This window comes from Laetiporus sulphureus (genome assembly GCF_001632365.1).
Source record: "Laetiporus sulphureus 93-53 unplaced genomic scaffold LAESUscaffold_5, whole genome shotgun sequence".
Classification (NCBI taxonomy): domain Eukaryota; kingdom Fungi; phylum Basidiomycota; class Agaricomycetes; order Polyporales; family Laetiporaceae; genus Laetiporus; species Laetiporus sulphureus.
This window is the reverse complement of record NW_024468514.1, coordinates 299,297-324,918: the sequence shown is the minus strand read 5'-3', so window position 1 is coordinate 324,918 and position 25,622 is coordinate 299,297. Positions and strand designations below refer to the sequence as shown.

At 51.9% G+C, this 25,622-nt stretch overlaps 6 protein-coding genes across 6 annotated transcripts in view; 3 read left to right on the top strand and 3 right to left on the bottom strand.

Annotated features, from left to right (window-relative positions):
- Positions 1–626, bottom strand: part of LAESUDRAFT_644523 (TPR-like protein) — a gene marked incomplete at both ends in the record, with an annotated part of 3,623 nt that extends 2,997 nt beyond the window's left edge. Inside the window, one exon of the mRNA XM_040903863.1 lies at positions 34–626. Within this exon, the coding sequence (XP_040768046.1) occupies positions 34–626 (593 nt within the window). The remainder of the gene's footprint in view (positions 1–33) is intronic.
- Positions 627–4,201: 3,575 nt separating this feature from the next.
- Positions 4,202–7,150, bottom strand: LAESUDRAFT_734809 (DNA mismatch repair protein MutL; the record flags this gene model as incomplete). The annotated part of the gene is made up of 14 exons (XM_040910542.1): positions 4,202–4,480; positions 4,532–4,693; positions 4,761–4,917; positions 4,982–5,096; positions 5,154–5,399; positions 5,458–5,587; positions 5,639–5,792; positions 5,842–5,935; positions 5,999–6,236; positions 6,289–6,423; positions 6,473–6,566; positions 6,631–6,803; positions 6,862–6,999; positions 7,052–7,150. 14 exons carry the CDS (start codon positions 7,148–7,150, stop codon positions 4,202–4,204), a joined length of 2,214 nt encoding a protein of 737 aa, XP_040768045.1.
- Positions 7,151–7,631: 481 nt separating this feature from the next.
- Positions 7,632–9,708, top strand: LAESUDRAFT_721651 (uncharacterized protein). Its single transcript, XM_040908050.1, has 2 exons — positions 7,632–7,817; positions 7,875–9,708. The coding sequence occupies exons 1-2, from the start codon at positions 7,791–7,793 to the stop codon at positions 9,456–9,458; spliced, it is 1,611 nt and encodes a 536-aa protein (XP_040768044.1). The 5' UTR covers positions 7,632–7,790; the 3' UTR covers positions 9,459–9,708.
- A 350-nt stretch (positions 9,709–10,058) lies between these two features.
- On the bottom strand, positions 10,059–17,695 carry LAESUDRAFT_755809 (uncharacterized protein; the record flags this gene model as incomplete). The annotated part of the gene is made up of 9 exons (XM_040912078.1): positions 10,059–12,897; positions 12,949–13,103; positions 13,157–15,565; positions 15,621–15,821; positions 15,883–16,020; positions 16,076–16,199; positions 16,256–16,719; positions 16,780–17,609; positions 17,662–17,695. The coding sequence occupies 9 exons, from the start codon at positions 17,693–17,695 to the stop codon at positions 10,059–10,061; spliced, it is 7,194 nt and encodes a 2,397-aa protein (XP_040768043.1).
- Positions 17,696–19,192: 1,497 nt separating this feature from the next.
- Positions 19,193–20,514, top strand: LAESUDRAFT_419855 (uncharacterized protein). Its single transcript, XM_040902383.1, has 4 exons — positions 19,193–19,535; positions 19,611–19,766; positions 19,817–19,903; positions 19,964–20,514. Exons 1-4 carry the CDS (start codon positions 19,408–19,410, stop codon positions 20,472–20,474), a joined length of 882 nt encoding a protein of 293 aa, XP_040768042.1. The 5' UTR covers positions 19,193–19,407; the 3' UTR covers positions 20,475–20,514.
- A 3,212-nt stretch (positions 20,515–23,726) lies between these two features.
- On the top strand, positions 23,727–24,698 carry LAESUDRAFT_711527 (uncharacterized protein; the record flags this gene model as incomplete). The annotated part of the gene is made up of 6 exons (XM_040906839.1): positions 23,727–23,838; positions 23,901–23,913; positions 23,994–24,135; positions 24,167–24,225; positions 24,297–24,399; positions 24,453–24,698. 6 exons carry the CDS (start codon positions 23,727–23,729, stop codon positions 24,696–24,698), a joined length of 675 nt encoding a protein of 224 aa, XP_040768041.1.
- Positions 24,699–25,622: the final 924 nt, after the last annotated feature.

Sequence of the window (25,622 nt, the reverse complement as noted above, 5' to 3'; positions counted from 1 at the left end):
TCTTTAAAATGTTCAAAGCGAATTGATAAGGACCTTCCAAGGTTGTCAAGATATTTAGGCTTGTCTGTATCATTATCTGGTGTGAGCTGCACTGCATTCTGATAAGCAGCAATTGCCTGGTCAACATCTGAAAGATCTTTAAGCTGATCAAAGCGAAATGAGAAGGAGGTTCCAAGGTTGTGGAGATGGACAGGCTTATTTGCATCACCATCTGGTGTGAGCTGCACTGCATTTTGTAGTGCAGCAATGGCCTGGTTAATATCTGAAGGATTACCAGAATGTTTGAAGCGATTTCCAAAGAAGGTGCCAAAGTCACCAAGATAATTGGGCTTGTTTGTATGATTATCTGATATGAGCTGCATTGCATCTTGCTGTACAGCAATGGCCTGGTCAATATCTGCAAGGTCTCCAGTGTGATCAAATTGCTTTTCAAGAGCTCTCGCAAGAATGTGACCATGAATATGCTTGTTTTTAGAAGCATCTGAAGCTAGCTGAAATGAAACCTTTGCTATCATTATTGTCTTTTTTAGTTCATCTTGAAAGTGTGATTTATCATAAGATTTCAGAAGCTGTTGAGCAAGATGTCCTAGAGCAACAGTGAAAATGTCTGGAATGCTGTTTTGCATTTGCAATAAACCTGTGTCACTATCCATGGCTGATGTGAATGCATTGAGGTTTATGTTGTGTTGTAGTCTGTGTTTTAATTAATGATTAAACTTGTGTTTGTAGAATCTGCACACATACTGTACTGCTTCTTCATTCTCTGTGCTATCATCCAATACAAGTCTGATGATGCTGTGCAGCAATTTTCTTGATTATATAGCATAAGCAGAGCTGCCACAGCATTTCAGGGCAAAATATCACATACCCAGCATTGATATCCTTCACCTCATCATATGCCATCTTCAACAATATGTAAGTTTCAAGATTGAATTTTTTCCTTTTTTTATCATGAGCAGTGTGAGACATAATAATATCATCAATTCAGTGATACCTACAGGAGTTGAAATTCTTCTGTCAATAGAAGACCAATTGCGCCCACACCAGTTGACACAGTTGCATGTGAGGATCTTGACAGATAGATAACAAATATGTAAGACTTGACATGAAGAAAGGCTCACTGTTCAAGCATATACAGAAATTGAGGATATGACCCGGAGAAGATTGTTGAGGTTCTGTGATATCACAAGTTCATTGAATTACTGAAATACATTGAGTGCATGAAAGATGTTATCTCACCTAGGTACAGTGAAGTCAGAATGCTCCGAGGTGGGCACAGTTGGAGGACTGGATGGCTCAGAGCATGGCTCATCAATGTTTCTGGGAGTTGTATCCATACTGTCAGAAGGGAAGTGTGCGCGATGCTCAGGCGTGTGCTTGTTCATCTTTGTTGGCCTCGCACTGCGCTTCGAGGACTGGAAAATCCGCCGGATACTTCAAGTTCTCAGTGATCACAGAGTGTAGCAGAAGTGTAGCTTTGACGAAATGTCCGAATGCAGGGGATGCGAGAGGATGGGGATGAGAGGGAAGGGGGTGCAAGGTCCGCAAGGCTAGGTATATGTGGGTGGACTATGCACAGCTCGCAAGCACATGTTTGATCGGTAGTAGGATGTTACTAGGATATACATAGCATTCGACCGCTGAGCGCTGAGCGCTGAACGTTAACAATAACACGGACGCTCGCACTCTTTGCCTTCCGGCCTGGGCAACATCACAGTCTCTGTCGATTAACACTCATCTCGCGCTACTACGTGCGGGGATGGGACTCATTTTTGCATCTGTAGAGCTTCCTGAACATCGCCGGCGCAGGATTGAACTACGCTCTCGTTGACGCCGATTCTGTTCCTCGGGTGTGGCAGTGGTCGGCGCCCATGGAACCATGAAGGTGAGCGCACGCTCCTGTACTCATATCGTCCATCGAGTACCGACCGAAATATAGTTTGCTTCCATCATGAACGTGTTTGCCACGCATTTGAAGACACTGGCATTTTGCTTCATATTAGTACTTCCGCGCGATATGGCTGGCCGCTCGCGTCCTCGTAGAAGATACTCGTCTGGACACATAGCCATATACTCCAATTCACGCACTCGGATCCTAGCAAGTTCTCGACTTTGGTCGGCGGCCGCTCCGCGTTCAGCTCTCCATTCACCCAGCAGCGCGCGCTGCCATCGTCCTGCCCTGCCTTCAGCATGCCCGTCCCTACAGTCTCCGCTTCGCCCTCTTGTATTTGCATCGCAGGATATTCACGCACGCGGCGCCCACCCACGTCGTAGGAGAACTCTTCATAGTGTTCGATGCAAAGCGGACTTTGAGGGCAGAGCATTGTGGTCTCCGCGTAATTTGATTTTGACAAACGAAAGGCGCAGGCATCGCCTCGGCATTAGCCTAAGTCTGTGAAAAGAGGGGAGGGTCAACCAGACAACAAACACTTATCTCCATCATGATCGTAGGGCACCGAAGAATGAAGCCATTTGGGATCGGACGACCGTTATATAGAAATATTTGACGGGAGCATGCACTTCAGGTTGGTCTGTGAAGTGCAACTCCTCGATCGAGCGCGTCTCCTCGCCATCTACGATGAACACCGCCGCTTCATGCACCGGAAACGCAGCGCCTGTCAAGCTACTCTAGCGTCCGCCCCCTGTGGAAGCATAGATGGGATCAGGCACGAAGCGATATCAGTAAACTGGTTTTATCACCGTGATCCAAAGTTGAATGCTGTCGCAGTTCATTGTGACCGTCAGACTGGTTGGAATTCGTATACAGCGTGAAGAATGAGTACTGGGAAGGATGTTTGCTTACTGGCAAATGGACGAAGGAGACGGACCGCACATCTTCGTCATACCGCGTCACACCGACACATTCCTAGCATCGAGTGGTAATTCAATCGTGCTACCTCGCTTCCGTCAACTACAGCCGCTTCACGCTCATGAATCCGATCTTCTAGCGGTAGGAAATCCGGACATCGCGGTTATCGCGCAAAAGGCTTGTCCCTCTATCGCGCGCACCACGTAGCCGATTCAAGCCGTTTCCGAGCTCAGGTCTTCCACGCGATAGCCCTATTCCGAGCTACCAGGCCCAATTCTCTCGTCGCAACCGGCATATCAGCACTTCACAATATCCCTGGATTGATCAGTTGAGGTCCCGGTCTCGTCTCCGGAATAAGTCAGTCAACGTTTAGAAAGCCAGTTGAATGTCATAAAGAAAATCTAGAGGAGGCGTACGCGTTATGTACTTGCGAGAATCCTGAGAAGTGACGCGATCATACTGCCCTTACTGGATATCGTCTACAGTATCTCCTCCCGACGCGCCGGCAGTAACGCTGGCACGAGCGAGCTTCAGAATGCAGAATGCCATGGAACTAGTGTACCGGCTAGGAAGTTCTTGAAGACACCAACAGCCCCAGTCAAAAGGTAGCATGCGGCAAGAACGAGTGAGCAAGCTGGCATGGGCGAGACGTGCACGTCGTAGGGGATAGTGATTGCGAACAAGGAGACTTCTGGCTGTCATCCAAGCAGGGATCGTGCTGATGAAGGTGTACTTGGGGAGCTATGGGAAGCCGCCGCGATCGCGATCGCGCTTCAGGACATTACGTATGCATTCTTGATCTAAAAAAAAGGCGCCTCAGCATGAAAAGCGGTGCTAGTGCCGTTGACCTCATCGTGACTAGCATCGTTGACCAATCTGGCACTCCTCCCTCCACTAGGCGCATGTCGAGAGGCAATACGTGTGATTCGCGTTACAGTCACCGTACCTCTACGATATCCTCGTCCGCTGCATCATACACTGCGATCGGTTAAAGGCTGGACATAGTACGTCTGACACGAAGAGGGGGACTGTCTTGACAGAAGTGTTGGACACAGCAGGAGACGACGGTACCAAGGGTTGAGTATTGGATGTTTATATTCTTGTATTCAAAGAGGTAACGGAGAGCAGAAGTGCATCAGAGATCAAAACCGCTTTTCCCTGCTGGAGACGCGTCGAGTGTGCTGTGCCATGTGCTCCATCAGTTCAGTTGCTGTGCATATACGGGTATTTTTAGGGCCAAGATCAAGCCAAACGAAGACGAAGCGCATCTTATCCCCTCCGGGTTAATGAAAATTCTAGAGCTTGATCATGCAACAATGGGGAGGACAACTATTTCGTTTGAAGCATCACGACGTCCCAAACGGAGCACAGCACAAGGACCACTCACACATATCAACACCTCTCGAAAACACGGTACAAGTCCGGCAAGTTCGCCACCTGCACCACATCGCGGTCCAACAGCGACTTCGGCGCGACCAGATACCGCGCCATCGCAGGGAACAACACATGCTGGATCTGCCACTGCACCGAACGGTCTTCCGCCTTCTCCTCCTCGGACAGCTCCGTGTCTGCGTCTGTCGCGGACGGTGTTATGAGCGGCTCTGGGACATAGAAATACGCGAGCTCGCGAAGGAACGATTCGAAGCATTCTTTTTCGGACGTCCAGTCAACCTAGAATGCTCGTCAGCATAGGATGGAATAAAAGAGAAAGAGAGTGCTTGCCTGAGGCCCGAGCCTCATTAGGAAGAGCGGCAGCTTGTCGAGGTTGGGCGTATAGTCCCTCAGCAGCATCGGCAGGCTCTCGACCACGCCCTCGGCGCTGATGCGAAGCGAAAAGTACTCGTCGAGCATCTCGCGGCGCTCAACCAGCGTATCGACTATGCGCTATATCAAGAATGTAAGCAATGGGTGTCGGGAAATGAACTCGGAGATACCGCCATTGGCGACTTACATTGACGATTTGCGGCTTGCTTAGCCCGCTGCGCTCAATGCCTTCCTCCACGTCAACCGCAAGAGCGATGAGCGTCCGCAACGATGGCGCAGGATCGAGCTTCAACCGTCTGAGGTCGCCGAACTGATGCAACCCGAGCTGGTAAAACAGTTCCTCTCTGCACCAGACAAGCCGTCATAATATCAGGATATATGTACAAAAGCAGTGGAAGAACAACTTACGCTAGAGCGCCGTGATTCACCAGATACAGCTTCGTCGAGTGTTGGATGAGGGAGAGGCATCGACTGACGTCCACGATCCCGACGAACGTGTGCTTTTCCAAGATCTCGCTGAGCTCTGTGACGAACAACCACCTTACTACACATACGCGATTCTGATTCATATTCCACTTACGGCGGTGCTTTCCCTTAACCACAGCCTGCCTAAGGTTTCGAACCGATGTCAAGTAGCACAGCGATTCCTTAATGTCGCGCGCTTTGGCTACCTGATTCGGCGGCGTCTCCGGCCCACTCGGCCCGCTGCCTCCGCTCGCCTGCTGCGAAGGACTGACGATCGCGAACATCGAGTCGAGCGTGCGGTCTTGCAGCGAGGTGCGCACTTTGTGCTGCGAGAGCACTTTCTTCTTCTGTTGAATAGAAGCTGTGGTCATATATGTTGTTTTCAGCAGGTCTGACGGTTGTGATGGCGGACGGCATACATAGCGGTGTCGAGGAGCCTTCTTCATGCATCTCCTCGTTCTCATCATCACGGTCCTCCTGGTCGAGCGCTCGCTTCTTGCCCTTTCCCTTGTCGCGCGGCACTTCGGCGACGCCGCCTGTAAGGAGAGTCTACAACGTCACCGTCAGCAGTCAAGCTCATTCTCCACCACCTGCACGAACCTGATACTCAAACACGCGCGACTGGCTCTCCCCGACAAGCTTCCCCTGGAGGGCATCGGAGATGCGCTCCATGATGGCGTCCTCGTTCAGAAAATGCACTTCGCGCTTCGTTGGATGGACGTTCACGTCGACCGAGTGCGGATCGAGCTGCAGACTGCACTTGAGTCAGCAGCATTGTTTCTCAGCGTGAGAGGGAGGAGTACCTGAGATAGACGAATGGAGACGCGCCTTTGGGCAAGATGCCATTGTAGATGGCCTCCATGGCCTTTTTGATGCGAGAGGACTCCACTAGACGATCTGAGAGTGTGATGAAGATCACATCAAGTGGTGTATGCGTACAGTCTGTGGATGGTTACTCACGATTGATGAACAGGAGTAGGACAGTCTTCTTCGCCTGATAGTGCGCGTTCGTGAAGTGAGCTTCGGCTGACCAGGAATTGGCATCCTCGTTTGCATTGCCCGAGCCTTCATCATCCGATGAAGATGATACTGTTACGTGCAGCAGGTCCTTGGCGATCGTCTGGCCATAGAGCAAGCGAATAGCTTGCGCTGTGGTGGAACCGGACGGAGTGGAGACGTCCGGTGTTGGCGAGCCAGCCTATCATCAGATTAGTATAGTCCTGATGGGGTCGTAAGAAGATGCGCAGTACCTTCTTGCAAGTGAACGAGACGTGCGGGTTATGCACCGCATATTTTGTGACGACATCGAGGATGCGGGCATACTCTTCCGATGAGCTACGAAGGGCAGACAATCTAGTCGGAGTGTTGTAGAAGAGGTTCTCTACCTAGGCATGTTTACGATCGGTAGGCAAGTATTGGCAACGGCGCACCTACCGTGATCGTCGTCCCGTCATTCCCTGCACATGGTCTCGGCTCGGCAGGCGACCCAACTTTGGCAGGAACGAGGGCGCCATCGGCATAGCTTGATCTGTTGGTGAATACAGACGTCACTCACGGCTCTCAAGATAAACATAGGCTGCGGAGCGGCGCACTTCCATGCACATGTGTCAGTCTTGGTCTTCGTCACGACCGACAGGTGAGCGACATATGATATAGATGCGAGAGCTTCCCCTCGGAAGCCATAGGTTGTCAGATGAGACAGGTCAGCGAATGTTGACAGCTTGGAGGTGGTGAAGCGTTCTGCCAGGATGGGCAAATCTGCTTTCTGCGAATGGCCATTGCATTAGCAAGTATTGCCTATGAATACTAGTCGATAGGCGCACCCTAATTCCACATCCGTTATCCTGTATCTGGAGCAACTTCATGCCTCCATCCTTCACAGTGATGCGGATGAAGGTGGAACCAGCATCGAGGCTGTTCTCAATGAGCTCCTTCAGCGCTGATGCTGGCCGATGTATGATCTATTCCGTCACTGTCAGCTCCACGCATTCTTTCGAGAGACAATAGCCACACTTCTCCCGCTGCAATGCGATTGATGACAGATTCTTGGAGACGACGAATGGGTAAAGGTCCGGGTGGTGGTGGAGATGGCGAGCGCGCGGTAGTGGCCATCTTGCGATATTGTTCCGGGCTATTCGGCGCATCGTTAGATTTTCCTTCTCTGAACTTTTCAGGCAGGCAAGGCAGACTCAGTGAATTTTGAGCAGAGAAAAGCTCAGCGTGATATCCACGATCATTCGTCCGCGAGACTTGGTAATGAACAAGTCTTAACGAAGATGAAGTGCTAGGACCGGCATAGAGCTCATGAGTATCTGCCTTTGTCGAGCTTGCTTTTGGGATGCACCAGGACCGGCAGACGATACTATGGACTATTTGAGGAGACGAGCAAAATACAATTGCGACAATAAGGGAATGGGTTACCTGCCGCAGACCGTTACGATGTGACGCGACGCGTTTTCGCCACGTGAGTGATGCTTGCCTTACATAACCTGGCGAACCGAGAGCCTCAACCCCAAGCCACAAGCCACAAACGCCTCTGATCCTTCACCTCCCTCTCCTCTATTTAACGCATCAACGTTCAACGTTCAACGCTGGAGGGTCCAAAGTCCTACACTCCTCTCCACGCGCACCGACTGCCGCCAGTCGCGTGCGGCATCGACAGGCACTGGCAATACAGGCTGCGAGAGCAACTGCTAACGCCGGACGGAACACGACTTCGTTCATTTAGATCGCAAGCACACGAGCGGCTGTAATGTCTGCTGTCGCAGAAGATGAACCGGTATGCTTCTTGCCAAAACACGTAATAGAACACTCTTTGAACTGCATTATGCCGCAGAGTGATGGCCAGGCGACAAGTTCGAAATCATCAGAGGATACAACAGTCGGCTCGTCGTCATCCACCCCTCTACGCGGCCGCACCACATCGCGCTATCCCCCTTCACTTTCACGAGGTGACCCCGGACGCGTCCCGCTGCACCGCCGCGGGACGTCGAAGACCTACGAATGTCTCGAGGACTTGCTCCGGGAGGCGGGTTACAAAGAGACACGAATTTACACTCCAGAGACGGAGCGCGAGGAGCGCAGAAGAGGGAACGTCCGTGGAGGTGTGGATACGGTTGTCGGATACCTCGCAAGCTGGATGCCAAGTGCAGGTAGGAGTGATCGTTCTGCGGACAGTTCCTGCGGCGAGCGCACGACCCCCTCTAGCCAACGCCCGGATATGCGCCACTGGTCCGTTCCTTCCTCTCCTCTCGCACACATGCACGACCTGCACGGCACCTCGAGTCCATATATTCCAATATCGCCGCCACTGTCGGCGTCGGGCACGTCTACCCCATCCATGCGCAGTCACACATCCATCAGCTCTGACGGCCACACCATCAGCTGTAGGCGTCCCCCTCGGCAACCACACCCGCATACACCGACCCTGCGTCCACAAACCTCGGGCAATCTGCGGACATATGCCCAGGTCTCGGCAGCACAGGGTTACCTGCGTCATATGGCTTCCGTCCCCACCATTTCCCGACGCCCTCTCTCGACATGCGAAAGCTCTGTCGAGGGACGGCCTTCTCTCCCACCGACATGGAGAGACTCCGTCGCGAAGGCTGTCGCATCCTCTGGTACCCCCCATGCGTACGTCGGCGGGCCGCAAACACCACGGATCCTGAGCCGGTCAACTCCACAGGCGACGCGCGCGAAAAATCTGAGCAAGCATGCGTTGGCCGACAAGACGAATCGAGGACGACCGTCCACAGTGCGAAGTCTATCCGGTGCACCTCTAGGCTTGACATCCTATCTCTCGCCCACAGGGGCCGCCCCGAGTGCAGTGAGTACCGCACGAGTCTTGTGCCGCTCCGCACCCGCATCGCGTTCGTCATCTCGCAGCGATGACCGGGCAAGCTACAGCTCCTCTCTGCGTGGCCAGCAGCGAGGGAGACCGTGGCGGAACGTGCGCCGAGCTAGCAAGTGCGACGGCGTGCCCACACTCGCGAGCACCTGCATCGAGAACGACACGTGGAGCCTAAGCACGCACTGGGTCGACGGACGACGTGTGCCAATCGCCGCTGTCGACCGTACAATCGCCGCCACCACGCCATCAGACGAGTATGATGACGAAGATGATGAAGACGACGCGGAACTCGACTTTGCACGCCTGCTCGTGCCGCCCAAGCGCCAATATTCGATCCAGAGCCTCCGCCGGCACCTGCATCACAGCCGAAGTAACCTCCGTGAACAGAACAAGCCATGGGAAGATGGCAACGAGTATGGCACGCGGGGCTTGAGTCGGCGGACGTCCGTCGACGAGGACGACGGCGAGGGCCTAGGGTGGGAGGCGATGGGCGTCCCTGGATTCAATAATAATATGAAAAGGAGAGATGGACTCCCGCGCGCATGGGGAGGCCTCTCTTCCCGCTCCTAGTTGGTCATTTGCACCTTCTGCTGCCCTTTGCAGTCTCTCAGCCGTGCCTGGCACGTCACTCAGCATCGTCGCCGCAGACAAGCGCACTCGCTATAACAGCATACGGCTTTAAGCATCAAGCTCTTTCACTGCTTCATCACCCATATTCGTAGCATTCCTTTGTGCCGCAATGACTTACGACGATACACATTCCTTGGTGCCTTCCTGTGGTTAGAATTCATGGGCTGTTCACTCTCTTTCTCTCCCAAAGCACAGTAGAATAGTATAATCAGCAAGCGAATGAAGATAAACTTAGGATGTATACAGTGGAGGCACCTGCTGTAACAATATATCATAGCATAATTATCTCATGTGCATCTTCACATGCAATATTGCGAAGAACAGCACACACGCACGGTCATCACCATCAATGGCAATGATCGCGGAGATGATCTCAGGAGGGTCGTTCATCAGCAAGTCCTTGGAGGAGGTATAAGCCACTTATCTATTCCGGAGACCGCTAGCGTATCACTACAGCTACAGACAGTACAGTACAATGTGTATAAAGAGCGATTACGAATAAGCAAAAACGAATCCGATGACAAACGAACGTAGGGTAGATTAATGTGATGAATTCGATGTATACCGAGACATGGCGGGGGAATCAAACTCGAACAGGTCAGAACTAGTATCATAATCCGAGTCATCCGAATCTTCGTACGACGTCGAGCTCCCCACCTCACTCTCGACGTCAAATGCATCCGCAAATGGCGTGGGAGGGATGTCCTCCGACGACTTCGCTAGGATCGCCGCGATGCGCGCCTCGAGCTGCCTGTTGGCTACAGGACCAGGCGAATGCCCCTCCCGGAAGAACGCGCTGAGCTCATGCAAGTTCTGCACCATGTCGCCCAGATCGTCGTCAAGCGAATCGTCCTGCGGTGCCTGAATCTCCTCCGGGGAGAACTCAATGCGAGATGGCCGGCCGTGCTTGGAGGAATCGAATACGGCGTACAGATTGGACCTGCACGCATCCCGAAGTGAACTTGGTCGTGGGACACACCAGCCGGACTCCTGTGCAACACCGAAGACTTCAGCGACAGAGTCGACTTCCTTGGCGTCGGCACGAAGGTGATGATAGAGGCTCATCCGTAACACATGCTTCGCTGCGGGCCCGCCGGATATTTGTAGGGGCTCATCGAGAACATCAAGAGCCTCGGACGCAAGATCTGTCTCCAAAAGCCGCAAAAGAGGCATCAGCAATTCTGACCCGAGCAGGTTCACAGGGCTTCTCGTCTCGCGCTGCTGGAACAGGAGCTTAAGAATCTTCATGGTGTTGCTCCGCAGCCACTGCTCTTTGTTCAGCACCAGACTCATCAACAAAGTGATGATTTCAGTCCAATGTTCAGAGCCATAATGCTCGCGAAGACTGGTAACTGACTCCCGGAGAAAGTCCTCCTTGGTGCGAAAACGACTTTTGGCGAAGGACGTCATGATGCGATGGATGCTTGGTCGTTCCTCCTCGTCAGCGAGCCGCCCGATGTCGAGAGCAAAGCTCTGCAATGTCTGATCCTGCGAGCCGTTTGTCATCGCATGGAGACAAAGAGGAAGCGCCAGAGTGTATAAATCTCGCACACGTCCGTCCGAGGAATCTATCAGCCGACCATCGCCCACACCGGCCAGACGCTGTAAGAGCTTCAGCGTGAGTGTCGATGTCGTGGAAGAGCGCAGCCCTATGAGGAGGCGGGATTGGAGAGACAGGGATCCATCCCATGCCAACGGTTTTCGCTCCAGCAGTGCATCGACAACCGGTGGGTCATCTAGATCCAGCCTTGACAGCAATGTGTCAAGAAGCTCTACGACATGGAGGAACTCGTTTTCCACGGTCGTCGACAGACAGGCGACAGCGCCCCAGTAGAGCTTTGGGAGAAGAGCAGCATCGAGATCGTCAGACGATGCCGATGCTGTCAACGTCAAAATGAGCTCGACAGTGAATTTCTGGATGCTAGGATCTTCGTCGGCGACCGTGCTTGCGAGACGGCCTAGTACCATATCTATATCTTGCGCACTGACGGGAGGATTGAGTACCCTATACAATTGCAAGGACTGATAAGCGAGATCACGCTTCAAGCAAGCTGTGCCCCATCTCAAGGCCCAAGAGCCCCAGTGAGAACGGAGTCTAGGATAGAGAGGCTCCAACAGGTCAAGAACCTCAGCGGACAACCATCTCAACTTGGATTCTGCTTGGCTCCTGGATTCCTCCTCCTTCCAGACCCTCATGTCAGCTTGCTGCTCCAGCTGTCTTATTGTTGATCTAAGCCCCGAGCGAGATCGATAAAGTGAACGATCCATCATCTCGTCGTAGCCGGACATGCAAGAACGGAGAAGTTGGAAAAGCATGTGCCAGGAGCGCTGCTGGATGAATGGGTGCCGATAATTCAGGTGCATGAATAAGGCGTGTAAGAGGACAGGCATTTGCTCGTCGTAACCCCAGTATCGCTCCGTCGCAGCTTCCGAGAGGAAAAGCAAAGCAAACTGTGTCTGACCCAAGGTCAACTTCGGCTGCTCAGAAAACAGAATGTCGAGATCGGACCACTCCTCAAGCTCTTCCGCATCTGGTGGAGACATCTTGTGTTCGTAGGTAGGCAGCATACGAGACGGATCCAGCAAGCCGCATAGTTCCTCAAACACAAGATTGCTGACCGCGCTTTGCGAAAGACATGCAACAACTTTGGCAGCACAGCTGATAAATACAGTGCTGCCCACCTTCGGGGACTGCTCCAGCAGAAATTTGATGACAGCATAACCATTTGCTTGGTGAGGCGCATCAACGAGCCGGGTCCAAAGAACCAGTACCTGCTCAGCGTAGCTCTCGGCATAGCGCAGTGTTAGAGCCATCAGATGGTATATGGCCAGTCGACCCTCCCGAGACAACGCGGAGTTTGTGCTATCCATGAGATTCATGCTCGGTATCCAGTATTCCAGGCTTTGCAACAGTAAGAGGGATCCTTTATCCGAGGTGCTGTCGAATGCGCGAGGAATCCAATCAGCAAGTTGCGCAAGTACATTCACGGCTTTATCTGGATGCTCTCCGGCGAGAACATCGGAGATGAGACGATGGGCATATAAATATGCACTGGGGGCAGAGCTGCAAACTGCCGCCTCATATTGCATCAATGAGATGAGGCCGCAAGACTGCTCGTGTATCGCCTCCAAGACGTTGAAAGCTTGGCGGCGAATCTCCTGGAGGGGATGGCATAGGTTCGATAGCCCAAGGCAGACAGCTTGACTGAACGTGAAGCCATGAACTGGCGGACTGATACAAATGACTTGTGCGACAACTTCGAAGAATCGTGCATTACTGGTGTCCAATTCTCGGGTGGTCACGAATGCTCTCCTAAGAACTTCATCGAGCAGTTCATTATCGGAATGTGAATGGACAAGAAGTGAGCGAAGAGCTTTCCTACTCGAAAATCAGCGAAGTCAGCAAAATCGCACACAATAAGGCACGCACTTTCCTGCGGATTGAACTGGTTCATGGAAGTTTGCGAGAATGGCAGTGATTCGGTCCAGGGTTTGAGTCGCTTGGAGAGGCTTAGAAATTGTATCGAGCATGGTTCTATCCGTAGGTGATCCTGAGGACTGATCTGGAGGGAAGTACGCTTTGTGCTAGTGACGAGTTGAGCGCTCGAGACGCAGTACCATTATCAAAACCTACTCACACTTAGAGCCGCCATTGCGCCTACAGCAGCATATGACAAGGCTTTCGTTTCAGTTTGGAAGCGCTGTATGATCTCTGCTTGATCGGCTGGATCAGTGAGAGACTTGCCAGCTGCAGTCTGCATGATGATGAGACGCCTGGTCACGTTCTCAGATTGTTTGCCAAACTGACACCACTCTTCGCAGAGCCTGTACAAAGCCAGATGGATATTCGGTGGGATGAACCGGTCAGAGTCGTTGAGCGTAGCGAGTCCATCAAACAGTCGCTGTACGGTGCCACAGAAGTAGCGCCGAAGCCTTTGCAAGGAGAACAAATCACGATGCTCTGGGGCGAGAAGGAACGCTTGCATGTTTCGGACATACTTCAGGACGTGCGTCAGCGCAGTCTGCTTGCCTGATGATCGCTGATCTTCGAGCATATGAGCAGTCAGGTAGTAGATGCGAGCAACAGCCGTATGGAACCGTTCCTGCCTGCGGGCACGTCCGACGACGGGGACATTTGCTGCTTTCGACCGTGTATCATCGTAGAACTGACGGGAAGCAAGAATGCTTAGGTCTTCCAGAAGCTGTGAGTAGCCACTTGCTGGGAAAAGGCTGATGCTCGAGACGGCGACGTCACGAAAGAGAGTATGATCGGAATCGAGAAATTGGCTCAAATACTTGAAAAGATCGCGTGTATTCGCCATCTGCTCGTTCTCAGCATTGACCTCAGACCATCCGCGGGAATGGTCTCGCTTCGAGTGATTCGCAGCAGGCCTGTTATCGGACACTTGTGCGGTAGCACATATGATCTTGACCCAAGCATGCCATTGCTGGATTGTAGGCCTGTGGTCGCTAACCAGCCTGGACATGTCTTTCTCTCCAACTGAGCCAGAACGCTGAGGAAGGTTGGACGGTGTTCTGTTGCTGACGCCAGCCAAGTGGACCACAAATTGATGAAATCGGTTCGCAGCTGCAACCACTTTCTCGCGGAAGTTGAGCAGGACACTGTTACATGATTCCCGCATCGATACTTGCAAAAGGGCCGGAAAGATATGTCTCCATAAATTGCGGTCGACCAGAATGTCACTTCCAGCCAATTGCAAAGCAACGTCTTGACGGCGATCTTGCTTCCAGTGTTCGAGGCGCACTAGCTCATCCGCTTCAAGGATATCTTCGTGACCATGGAGGTAAAGTTTCGGGTCTAGCTTTCCATTTAGCGCGGCTGCGAACTGGAACGGTGCGTCGGCCAGGTCAAGAGAGGACGTTGGGAGCTGCAGGTGTGAATGCAATCCGGCTAACAGGCGCATCGCCTTGCAGCCGAAATGATAAGCAGGAAGCTTATGATATGCCAGTAGAAATAATGCTCCTGCCTCGATCTCCACAGCCCTCGCTTTGATGTCATCCATTTCCTCCGCAATCAGCTCTCGAGGTGGTTTTTGCTTGATCTCATTGATCCATTGGTCAATGAAAGTCAGCCAAAGGGCCAGGAGGCGCGGACTTTCGATGTTCAATTTCAGACCAGAGCCTTCGCCAATCGAGGCAGGATCGAAGAGGAAGTTGGAGAGTCGACTTAGCAAGACAGATACGTATAAGCCGTCCATTACAAAGCGCTGCAGCGCATGATTTGCAGCTTCGCCAATGGCCGGTTCGACATGGAGGATGCCGCGTATGAGCATGTCAAACGCATCCTCGATCGCCAGCGAGGAATGGAGACAGCGCGGCCACGATTGATACACCGTTTGCAGCACGTGAATATGGGAAGCAAATTGATTGGGGTATGCAACTGATGAGAACTCCGCATGCGATCGAATGACGAAGTTATGCGCGTCCTCATAGTTTGGAGTGATGCGGGTAACAGACCACTGTTCATCGAGGATGGACCACTTGCCGACTGTCTGGTAGCAGTACAGCCCAAAAGTGGTGAGGCAAAGACTGGAACGATCGATAAGATCCTTCCATCCCCCCTTGGATAACACGGATGCTGGGATGGGCTTCGAAGATGTGGGATAGTCTTCGCGGTCAGGCAATACGGAAAACTCGCAGCTGGTGGGCCAAGCAGGTGTCAGCTCTTCTCTCTCTATGGCATGCAGAGAAAGCAAGATAGCTTGTGTGGCGACCGTTATTCTCTCCGGTGCTAGGACATTTGACAGGTTTGACGGATGCCCCGTGACACTACGCTCCTGCAAAAGCTCGAGACAAAACTCGCTGCCAACGTCGAAATGACGGGAGAGTATGAAATGCAGGAGATAGATGAACGGCTCAAGATGCTCGTCTTGAGGGCTGACTGTCAGTTTGTTAGCTGGAAAGAAGTGCTTCAACGCTGACTCGACCCTGGCAGTCGCAGTGGACGCAGGCTCATGACACCGATATAGATACGTCCACATCAAGCGCAGCAAGCCATTGAGCACAGGAAGGCGGTGTATCCGTTCCTGAAAGAAAATAGTCAGACGCTGATAAGACAATGTTACATGCTTCATAGACTACCTTAATCTTGCTCAATCCAGCTTCGAAACAGACGTTCCAATTGCGTAAGAAGTACTCCTGAGGTGCAACACAGAGAGCGGTCACGGCAAGGGGAAATGCCACATGCCAGTATCGCGGTTTCGCCATCATATCTCTGGCTTTCGGGAAGATCACTTCTATAGCCTTCGCCCATTCAGGGTGGTTGACTTCGGCTTGAGCAGTCTGACAGATTTGGCTGACTGATAAGATAGTTTCAACAGCAGTGATAAACCAGATCTCGTACCTTGGCAATTGGATGCAGCATATGTACCAATGTTTCGGCAAAAATAGTTTTCAGGCGATTACCATGCGCGTTCTCGAAGGATTTGGATAGCGAAACCATGAACTCTGCACCCTCTTCGAAGGACTCAGGAGGCCAAACCTAGCGTCCCCATTCAGCGAACAGGCGCATTGATTAACATGAAGGAAATACTGACCGTTACAGGCACATATTTCAGGCCCTTCACGAGATTCTCGTACTTGAAGTCTGCATCTTTTGGCACTTGACCCGCTGCGACAGGACCAAGCTCAACCAAGAAGCGATCCGTAACGCTTTCAAACCTGAGAGCAGCAGGTCAGGGGCCGAATGGATAACACTACGAAGCATTGAACCCCACCTAACTTTAGCGATCTGACCTAACAAAATTGCGTACAGCTCCGCGTTGCTGCGGTGGTTCGCAGACGCAGTCAGCGATTTGATGTCCGGTTTCTTGAACTGCTCGAAGGTCAGTTCTTCTAAGCTGTGCCCGGTTGAGTCATTGAGGCCGTCCTTAGTTGCATTCTCAGTCGCCGCGATCAACGCGCGACACATAATATAAATAGATGCGAGCGACTTGCGCTCGTTGAGAATCGACAGAATATCCTGCGGCCGCGCTCCACGTGCGCTGGTGGTTGCCTGCAATAAATGATATTGCTGCATTTCGGTGCTCACGCTCTCGTTCTGTGACTTGCGCCACCGAATGATGGAGTCAATGACCTGCTTTCCGTGCTTCTGCGCGATTTTTCCGAGAGACAACAACAGTTCATCGAGTTTGGGATCGACGCCTGGACCAATTAGACCCGAAAGTGCAGGCTCCCGTTCCTATGCATCGAATCGCATGAACGACTCCGAGCTCAAAGAGAACCATGTTATGACACGTACCAATGGCTGTCTGAGGAACTCATCGATGCGCATTTCCGCCGACGCCGCGAAGCGGATGAAAATAGCATGCAGCGCGTAATCAGAAGGTGTGCGGGGTTCCATGTTGATCTTGTCTTCCAAATCCGAAAGCGATCGTGACTCGTCTCTGTGTGTTACTCCTCCAAAGCCATGCGGCATTCGCGGAACGGGTGGCGGCGAAGAGGATGTCATATGATAGCCAGCATCACTACCACCATCTGAACTGTGGAAGGCCGAACTTGAATGTGAGTGTTGCGAGCGGCCATATTTATGCTCTTTCATTCTTGAGGGCATCGATCTACCCCTAAAATCGGCAGATCCAGGGGTGGATGGCCTGAAATTTGGTGGGCTAGCTTGCATTGAAGGCTGATGCCGATGAGGCATCGGAGGCAGCTGAGCGAGCGAGGAGGTTGAACGGTTGAATGGATTTTTCAAGGCAGGGTAAGGCTGTTGATCCAGTGCAGGTACAGGAGGTGCAGGCTCGCTCGCCTTCTTGAATGCATTGCGGAGTGACGCGAAAGATGATTTCTTGGTAAAGGAACTGCTGGCTGCATTCGCAGCGAAGGACGATTGTGCGGAGTGAACAAACGGAGACTTGACCTTGCGGGTGGGATATTGAAGGGAATGTGTGGAGTCATCGGAAGTAATGGAATCGGCACGAGAATGAAAGTAGGACCTATCCGCACGCTCTGGCAGAGCGACTGGGGTCAGGATGGTGGGCGAGTTTTGCCCTGAGCTCGGCGTTCCCCACAGGCTGGCACCTGGCGTGCGTCCGAAGATGGGCGTGGAACGGTAATCCTCATCATCGAAGTCTGAGTGCAGAGTCAGCTGCTGTGCATTTAGTTGTCGGGTTGGACGGCGCACCGGGGATCGTTATTTGGATACCATCAGTGCTCATCGTTCAACCAGTGAATGTTGAAGCTTTGAAGCCTTGCAATCTTTGAGCAGAAATCACCGAGTCGAGGTCAACGTCGTCCTGCGCGATGAGCACCTACTGGTGTGAAGTCAAGCTCGAGAGGATGCCGGGCACGTGCACATCTGATGCGCTGGACGGGCGTTTGCAGTCACAGTTTCAAGTTCGAACCCGGAACCTACCATTGCCTACGTGACAAGGCCCTGCGGGAGTGTTCCCATGCATGCCCTAGTGATTCTGCCCTCAAGTGCCCTCCGCACAATTGCGCGATGCTGTATTATGCGCAAGTGTAAAGCCCGGGACGGTCCAGTATCTCTCCAGCTTGCTGGTTTGCAGTGGTAAGTTGCGCCCATGTACATGCACTCTGTTGAACATCTGCATATCACAGGACATTCATGTTTCAAACACCTCACAGGCGGCGGGTGCCACGCGTTTGACTCCGTAATCTGCCCTCGATCGTCTCGAAATCTCGGCAAAGTTATAGTTCTCTGTGCAGAGAACCCCCCATCCTCCCCCATCTCGTCATATCGGAGTTGATTTCCATGTGCCAAGCCGAGCTGATAGGTTCACTCATTCGCGGCACTGAATTATCCGCTAAATTGATACAGGTTGTACTCCGTTCATAATCTATTTGGGGGGGGGGGGAGGGTTCGCAGAGAAGAGGGAGATCCTAACTGACGCATTCATTCCTCCGAAATTTGCAAAGCGCTTCGGACGGACTGCTTTACAAGCTCCTGAACACTAACGTCAAGCTGCGTAGATAACTCTGCCGCGAGCACCACGGCACTTTCGCGTGATCAGACTACCGACTCCAGTTTGGGCGATTGCGTAGCGCGCTTTGGGATGTTTCGCCAAATGCTGAGTCTCAATGTTGACATCTAATCGATGCCTAATCACAAATTCATTCACAAATTCATGCTCCTGGAGCGGATGCACGAGCAGTCCCGCCCTTTGGACAGAAGTTCGCGGTTCACATTGCAGGCGTTTCGCTAGGTTCAGTGGGTAATTGGCACTACTGCATATTCGGGATCCCTGAAACGGCAATTGTTGCAGGAAATCGGGACATAGACCGACTCATTGCGAACAGATACCCGCTGAAAGAATTCTTGGACTTGGGTAAGCTCCACCGTATTTAGTAGCTATGCCGCTAAACATGTCAATTAGATACGGAGTGCATATCTATCGATGAGAAAAAAGCAAAATGAAGGTAGAAAGAGAACTTGCTCTGCGACGCGTGAGAAAGACCCTTACCGAAATGAAGTGATGCCAGATGCTTCCCGGACTGCAACATGGATATGACAGAACCCTCCTGCACATGTGACATTCTTTAATGAACATAAGCCCAGGTCTGGCCCTATCTACGTCAGAAGACTTGGTTCATCTCACAGGATTGTGGTCCTGGATTTGGTACTCCACGAAGCTGAGCTGGGCTGTGTACATAACCCGTTTTCGCGATTAATCGGATGGCTGCTTTCGATTGCTGTACGGACAGATCAGGCTCGTCGGCTCTATTTTCAGGCCTCACTGCTCGAGATGGTGAAGGGATTGAGTTGGCGAAAAACAGCTCGGGATGACTGAGTCGGGTTAGGGCATCATCGCATGACCGCGTGCGGCCTGCGCCTCATGGTCGCCCTTATATTACTGCCCTTGCTTCTGTTCACGCATCTGCTCATCTTTTCCGCTCTATCTCAACAGGCATGGACCCATCCAGCAGCTATTGGCACACTTCGAACCTTTCTCGGATCCATGAACAAGATCGCGATGACAGGCAAGACGCGAGCTCCGAACCCCGACCTCCGAGGGCGGATGCGCCTCCTCCCACGATGTACCTCTCGCCTTCAGATGCCCCTCTGTCCGCCATCGCTCAACGTTCTCCTCCTTTGACGGATTATTATTCAAGATCTCAAAACTCTCTCGCTCTCTGCCTCCCTTCCCAGATGGCGTTCCAAGAACATAGATCAGAAGCTGCATTTCAAGCCGTAGCCGACGTCGGTCCTTCCCATCAATCTCTGATGCAAGAGGTGTACGGAGTCGCACATGCTCATATCTCCACCGCGTAAGCCCCTCCAACCCCGAAGTGTCATTCGATATTCATTAGACCTCTAGCGATCTCATGCCGCCACATTATCCTTACGTCACTCCTCACAACGTGCACGCCACATACCGCGAGGTTACTTATCGTTCTCTGGATGCGTGCGTGCACTCGTGATCTTCATCTGGTCGCGTCTAATCATGCGACGGTGCATTTTCTAGTTTCTCATATCAATCAGGATCGACGGCCACCTTCATCGATCCCGATGCTAGACACCAAGCCACGATCGTCATGCCTGATTTCAACCGATCTCCCACTGCTCATTCAATTCAGCTCAATCCCGATGTCAGCCACCTTCGTCCTATCCTGGGGCCCATATCCCTGTCGTCAGATCCGCGTTCGGCACTTCAATGTCAAACCGTGAAGTGCAAGTGGGGTGGAAATTGTGATATCGAGCTCGACGACCTGACCCCGACCGGAATCAATCGTCATTTGAAGGATCATCACTATTATCCCTCTGAATGGGATGCGAGGTGCCGTGGAGCTTGCCAATGGCAAGGCAGTCCATGTAGCAGCGTCCCCGACATGTATTACTCCAGCTTTGGAAAACATATCGCCGCAGTCCACCTTGGTAGCACCGCCAGAACCTGCCCACATTGCAATGCTATTTTCTCCCGCGCCGATACACTTTCTCGTCACGTCGAGCGCTACTGCCCTAAACGTCCTCATTGAATGTGTTCTCGACAATGCCCGTGGGTAGAAAATCCGAACGTGTACGTCATAAGTCTTGACGTCGTGCTATCCATACTTACCAAAGGCTTAAATGCGCAGTCGCTCCTTGGCATGCATCATCTCTAGAGATCGCGGCAGTTATCGCAAACAACATCGTGGTGGAAAGAACTTCCAGCCACAGCCTGGCAGATATGCACTGGACGTGATGCTTCCCGCAGACGACTGGCATCTGGAGGTTTGTGCAGTAGCTGCTACTGGCTTAAACCTCAATGCTACCGCGTATGCCTGCCAATCGTCTCCTTTCATATAACACCATATGACTTTCCGCTCACGCCGCAGTTCTTGGCATAATAACCTATGCTTGTCGGTTTTCTCAGATGTTATGAGTACGTCCTTTGAATATGAAAAGGGCACCCTCCAGAGGTAGGGTGTTGGCTGACTGCTATCGTTATATCTACTGGTAATGATGTCTCTACATTACGAGAATTTTGTACATAGAAATGAAGCCTATCTGCACGCTTAATCTTGTAAATATGTCTGTATTCGCAGAACCTGTAGGACGAGTTACTTGGCCCCCTAATATCACCTTGGTCAGCGAGCCGCTCCCAGTCGTATTAGGCCGGGGAACGTGAGCTCAATAAATGCGCTGTCTCAAAGCTAGCTAGGAGAGCGGTTTCAGCGCTAGTGACTAGAGCGACTAGAGCGCTGTATACTACTTTGATAATTAAGCGCCGCCTAAGCTCTCGTATCAGTCTTTGCACAGTGAAAACAGCTCGACTCTGCCGTTTGCTCTGTCTAAATGCAGCGTTCTAGCCAGTGTTCACATCCTCAGCCAGTAACAGGACCTCCTAGATGTGACCTGAAATGACATGCTTTGCCAGTTGCGGCACCTTACCTCTCCACTGGCATGCGGACCACAAACGTGCGGCGACCGTGCACATCCACGCAACCGCAGTCACCTGGAAAGCTGGATCGCCTTCAAAGTGTGTGTACTGATATGGCCATAATTTCGACTTCGAAATACCACTAAGTTGTCCCTCAAACCTCTCATTGGAGTGACTCCTCAGCCAGATCTCGCGCGCGCGCGACTTCGGTAGTTGTTGGTGAGCAGAGTTCCTCAGTCCCGTATGTATGACTTTGAATATCAATGTCGCAGGGTCCGGGAGCAGCATATCTTTTGGTGCATGGGTGCCGGTCCTCCTTGATCACGCTGACTACTGATCGCACGACGACGGCGACGGCGGCTTCCACCGAACGATCGTCACAAGTTTATCATCACTGATCAAGCTTCAAGATTAGGTCAATGCTCTGACAAAGTCGCTTGAATGCAGCTTATGGCTTTGGAAGCATTCTCAGGTGTGGAACTTGGATCTGCACTAGAGACCCAACCGTAATTTTGTACGGCTTCGTCGAAGGATTATGCATTGCCCAAACTATGTGGGTGTGTATGGCTTCCTTCGGATGCTGTTATGTAGAGTGCCTCAAGGACGTCAATTCAAATTCAAATTCAAATTTATCACCCTCTCCGGTCCTTCGACAGGGATTCTGCCCAGATCAACTGTCGTTCCGGCCTTCGTTGACGCTTCGAGACCGCTTCAAATTCACCGACGCCCAGGTGCACCTTGACGGCTTGGCATTGCCTTCCGCCGGCTCATCATCGTTCAATGTTCGCCTTAGAGTCAGCTGACGCGTTGCCTGTTACAGGCATGTCCAGAGAATCAAGGTGTACCTTGCTCGTCGGACCTTCCGACGAAGAAGCAGTGCATGTATCTGGGATGAACCTCTCGGCGATCAATAGTATTTCACAATCGTAAGCATTTGCCGCTTCTCAGAGTGGGGTCATGCTGCCTAAGAAACTGTCACTTAGATTCACCTCATGAATGGCACCAGTTTCGCCCATCGTTCATGGTGAGACCTTCTAGCCAGAGGTAGGACAATCACTGTGGATAGAATACAAGTTTCTCATTGGACCCGCGATATACACTTCCTCTGTCATAGGTGCTGAGAGCTGTTCAGCGAGCCTGCATCACGAGCCTCGTCTTGTTTTCGGTCTCCGAAGCTATACCGAGGCTTCGGCTTGCACCAGAGTCTCGTCTTCTCTCTGGTTCGATGTATCTCAGCATGCAAGTCACGGCCTTCCAATCAACCTCTTTGTTGTATCGCGCCGTGCTTACACAGAGCGATCATATCAAGACACTTCCGCGACATGCAAACCTCGTGCTCACAACAAAAGCCTAAGCGGAGCGGGATCGAGATGTCTCACTGGAGGGAAATTCGGAATTAATGCATGTGAAACGCAGCGCCTAAATATCGATGGCACTAATACAACGCCCAATGACATCAGTAGGCTGCATGGCGGCGACCTGTCACTATGGCACCCGACACATCTCGATCAGTAGAACCCGGTACTCCCCTTTTGATCTGTCATCCATGATCCTCGCGGACGCAAGGTGAACAGCTGAAACACAGAAATACAATAACACTGATTGACAGCCATGATCGCGCCTGTGATGGAGTATGGCTGGACCGACTTCTCATCGCTATCCCTCAAAATTCTTCTCCAGTTCCCGTTGGAAAGCCAGCTTCGGTCTTACCTCATTGCTCATGGCTGACCGATCGATAGATTCTCTGAAACAGAATGAAACCATTGCTTGTTGCGTTGATGTCCTGTCGTCTTGACAGTTTGCCAGCAAGTACGAAAGCGAAATTGGTTCAATGGCTGCGAAGAATCTGTGACATCACTGTAACAAGTGTGATACATCACTTCGCGCGCGCGGACAAGTGAAGAACCCTTACTCCATTGGTGTCAATCAGGATCGTGACCTTCTGACCGCAATTTGCCTGCCGCTTACGGTCTTCTCGCACGTCAATGGAGATGTCATCGAGACAGCCGGTCATTCCCACCTTGGCCCAATGTTCGCACTTGCCGACCTCGTAACTGTCAATGATATTCGCGGAGATTATCATCTTTCCCCGCATCTGCGCGCAGCATTCGCTGCTTGACGCAGCAGCCGGCCTTCGCATCATGAAGAAAATGCACATAGTGCAGTTCCATTCCATGTCATGCACCCCTTCCGATTGGTTTTTCCGCAGAACGACGCTACATCCTGAACTTGATCGGCTAGGCGTACCTTTCCCGATTGAAGACGACAGATCCTCTCAGCTGCCGCCGCCCATGGCACGTTACTGTTTAGGCTGTCGACCAGCGCAAACAGCGTGAGGTTTGCGTCAGCTGTGCTGTGCTAAGCAGCTATGCCAGTAAAGTTCATGTCAAAGGCGGGCATGTCAAATTCTCTAGCCGAATCTGCAGACTCCCTCGGTATAGCTCCTAACAGTGGAAGCTCATCGTCTGGAATTCCAGCTTGTACTCAAATTTGCGGAACTCATCTACATGTGCTCTCATCCCTCCTATTGTTCACGCGACAGTCAAACCCGTCCGGTGTGTGAGCACGGTCCTTCTCGGTCTGGGCCGTCTTCTTCCATCTCAGGATCAGCTGCAATATTAGTGCGTGTACGCAGTTGCTCGGCATTCCCTGCTCGACCTACAGACACTTTACTGTCCACAGCCGATTGGAGTCTAGCCGGATATCCTGTGAAGATGTCTGCGCGGTCCGTTGGTGAGGTGGTGTTGATCACCCGAATTAGGCAGAGCCTAATACCTGTGCGTTAGTGGCGCATTGTCTCCTCGCCAGACTCGAGCTTCTCTTTCTCACGCACGCGACAAACCTGCGAATCAAGCTTCTTCGAGCCCGTGCGTGTTGTAGTTGTGCGCGCTATCCTGCTCTCTAACGCGTATCTTGGTTAATTGTCTTTCATAATCAGAATCTTGGCGAACAGCGCTGTTGTCGACTCCTTTGCAGATCCGCAGCGGGCATGTATGCGGGACCCGCGTTCTGTGGTCGCGAACCAGCCATCGGATGAGAAGGTCGCAGCCGCCATACCCTGTCATCGGCTGAGATCCGAATGTCGGTTCTGAAGCCTCTCGGAGACAGACCTTCCTCTGTCACTGGGGAGCGTCCTGTCCTATTTTTCCTTGAAGATCTTTCAGCCGAAGGAACAACCAGCCACCTAAAATACCATCACTTTGGCGGCCTGAAGCTTCCCTGGGCGAAGAGTAACCGCGGAACATGCCAGTGGCAGGATGGAGAAGGATGTCAACCATGCGGAAGATGCGTGGATTACGCGAGCTTCGGCAAACTGTTTGCCACTTGCGAAGCAGCGTGAGCGTCTGCAATAAGTGTTTCTGTGAGTTCGCACGCTCGTATTCATTTATGCGTCACTTACAAGTGTGCATTGGGATTTCAGAGTGAATATCAATATCATGCGGCGACTCACTGAGCATGCCACGCAGAAAAATGAAGCAGAGCCACGATCGTTCGGCAGTCCCAGTGCCATATATTTATGTACACCTCTTCACTGCAGCCCATATATCAAATGTAAACAGTATTCGCAAGCATGCTGGATATCTCAACCTATGCAGAGATTTATCTGCCCGACTATTAAACCTCCCGGTCCGCTCTCGCAGAAGCAGAGGCTGTACGCTGCATATGGATATCGGACGCCGAGTGAATTCAAACTCAGCGGCTTTACTAGGTTCTCGAGATATCACACATCACCATCAATGAAACTCGGATATTTGCATGGTCACGGCATATCTGGATATCCAAGTAAACCTCAAGTTTGAATAAGGTATTCACTATCACCACTGGACACTAGGCACGTTGCTGAGACATCGCGCGACGGGCCCGGACGCACAATGTCGCAAGCGCTTTCCGATGGTTCAAGTTCCGTAGACTGAATTGCGCATCGGAAGGCATCGGAGGGCTCGGTTTCTTGTGCTTCTGAACCTAATACGACCACTACTTGAAGCACGTGGAGACAGCTTGAGTGGGTAAAGAAGTCCAACTGAACTTGCAATACCATGAGGCAAGTGAGTCCTGCCACCGATGCCTTCCTGGTAATAGTTTAGCGCATGTTGTTCTGAATGCCCTTTCTGACAAACTAGACACCGATGCTTTGAGCTCAACACCCTCAAAATCACGGCGTTGATATAGAGCCGGTCGAATTGAGATGCCACCGTAACACATTCAAGCGCCCCCAGTCGGTCACTCAAGAGGGCAAGATGTGCCCCTTCATGTGCGCTTAGCC

Coding starts and splice junctions, on each gene's coding strand:
- LAESUDRAFT_721651 (XM_040908050.1), top strand. CDS start 7,791: ATGTCTGCTGTCGCAGAAGATGAACCG. Junction 7,818..7,874: donor CTGTCGCAGAAGATGAACCG/GTATGCTTCTTG, acceptor ATTATGCCGCAG/AGTGATGGCCAGGCGACAAG.
- LAESUDRAFT_419855 (XM_040902383.1), top strand. CDS start 19,408: ATGGACCCATCCAGCAGCTATTGGCACACTTCGAACCTTTCTCGGATC. Junction 19,536..19,610: donor GATGCGCCTCCTCCCACGAT/GTACCTCTCGCC, acceptor TTATTATTCAAG/ATCTCAAAACTCTCTCGCTC. Junction 19,767..19,816: donor CATGCTCATATCTCCACCGC/GTAAGCCCCTCC, acceptor TTAGACCTCTAG/CGATCTCATGCCGCCACATT.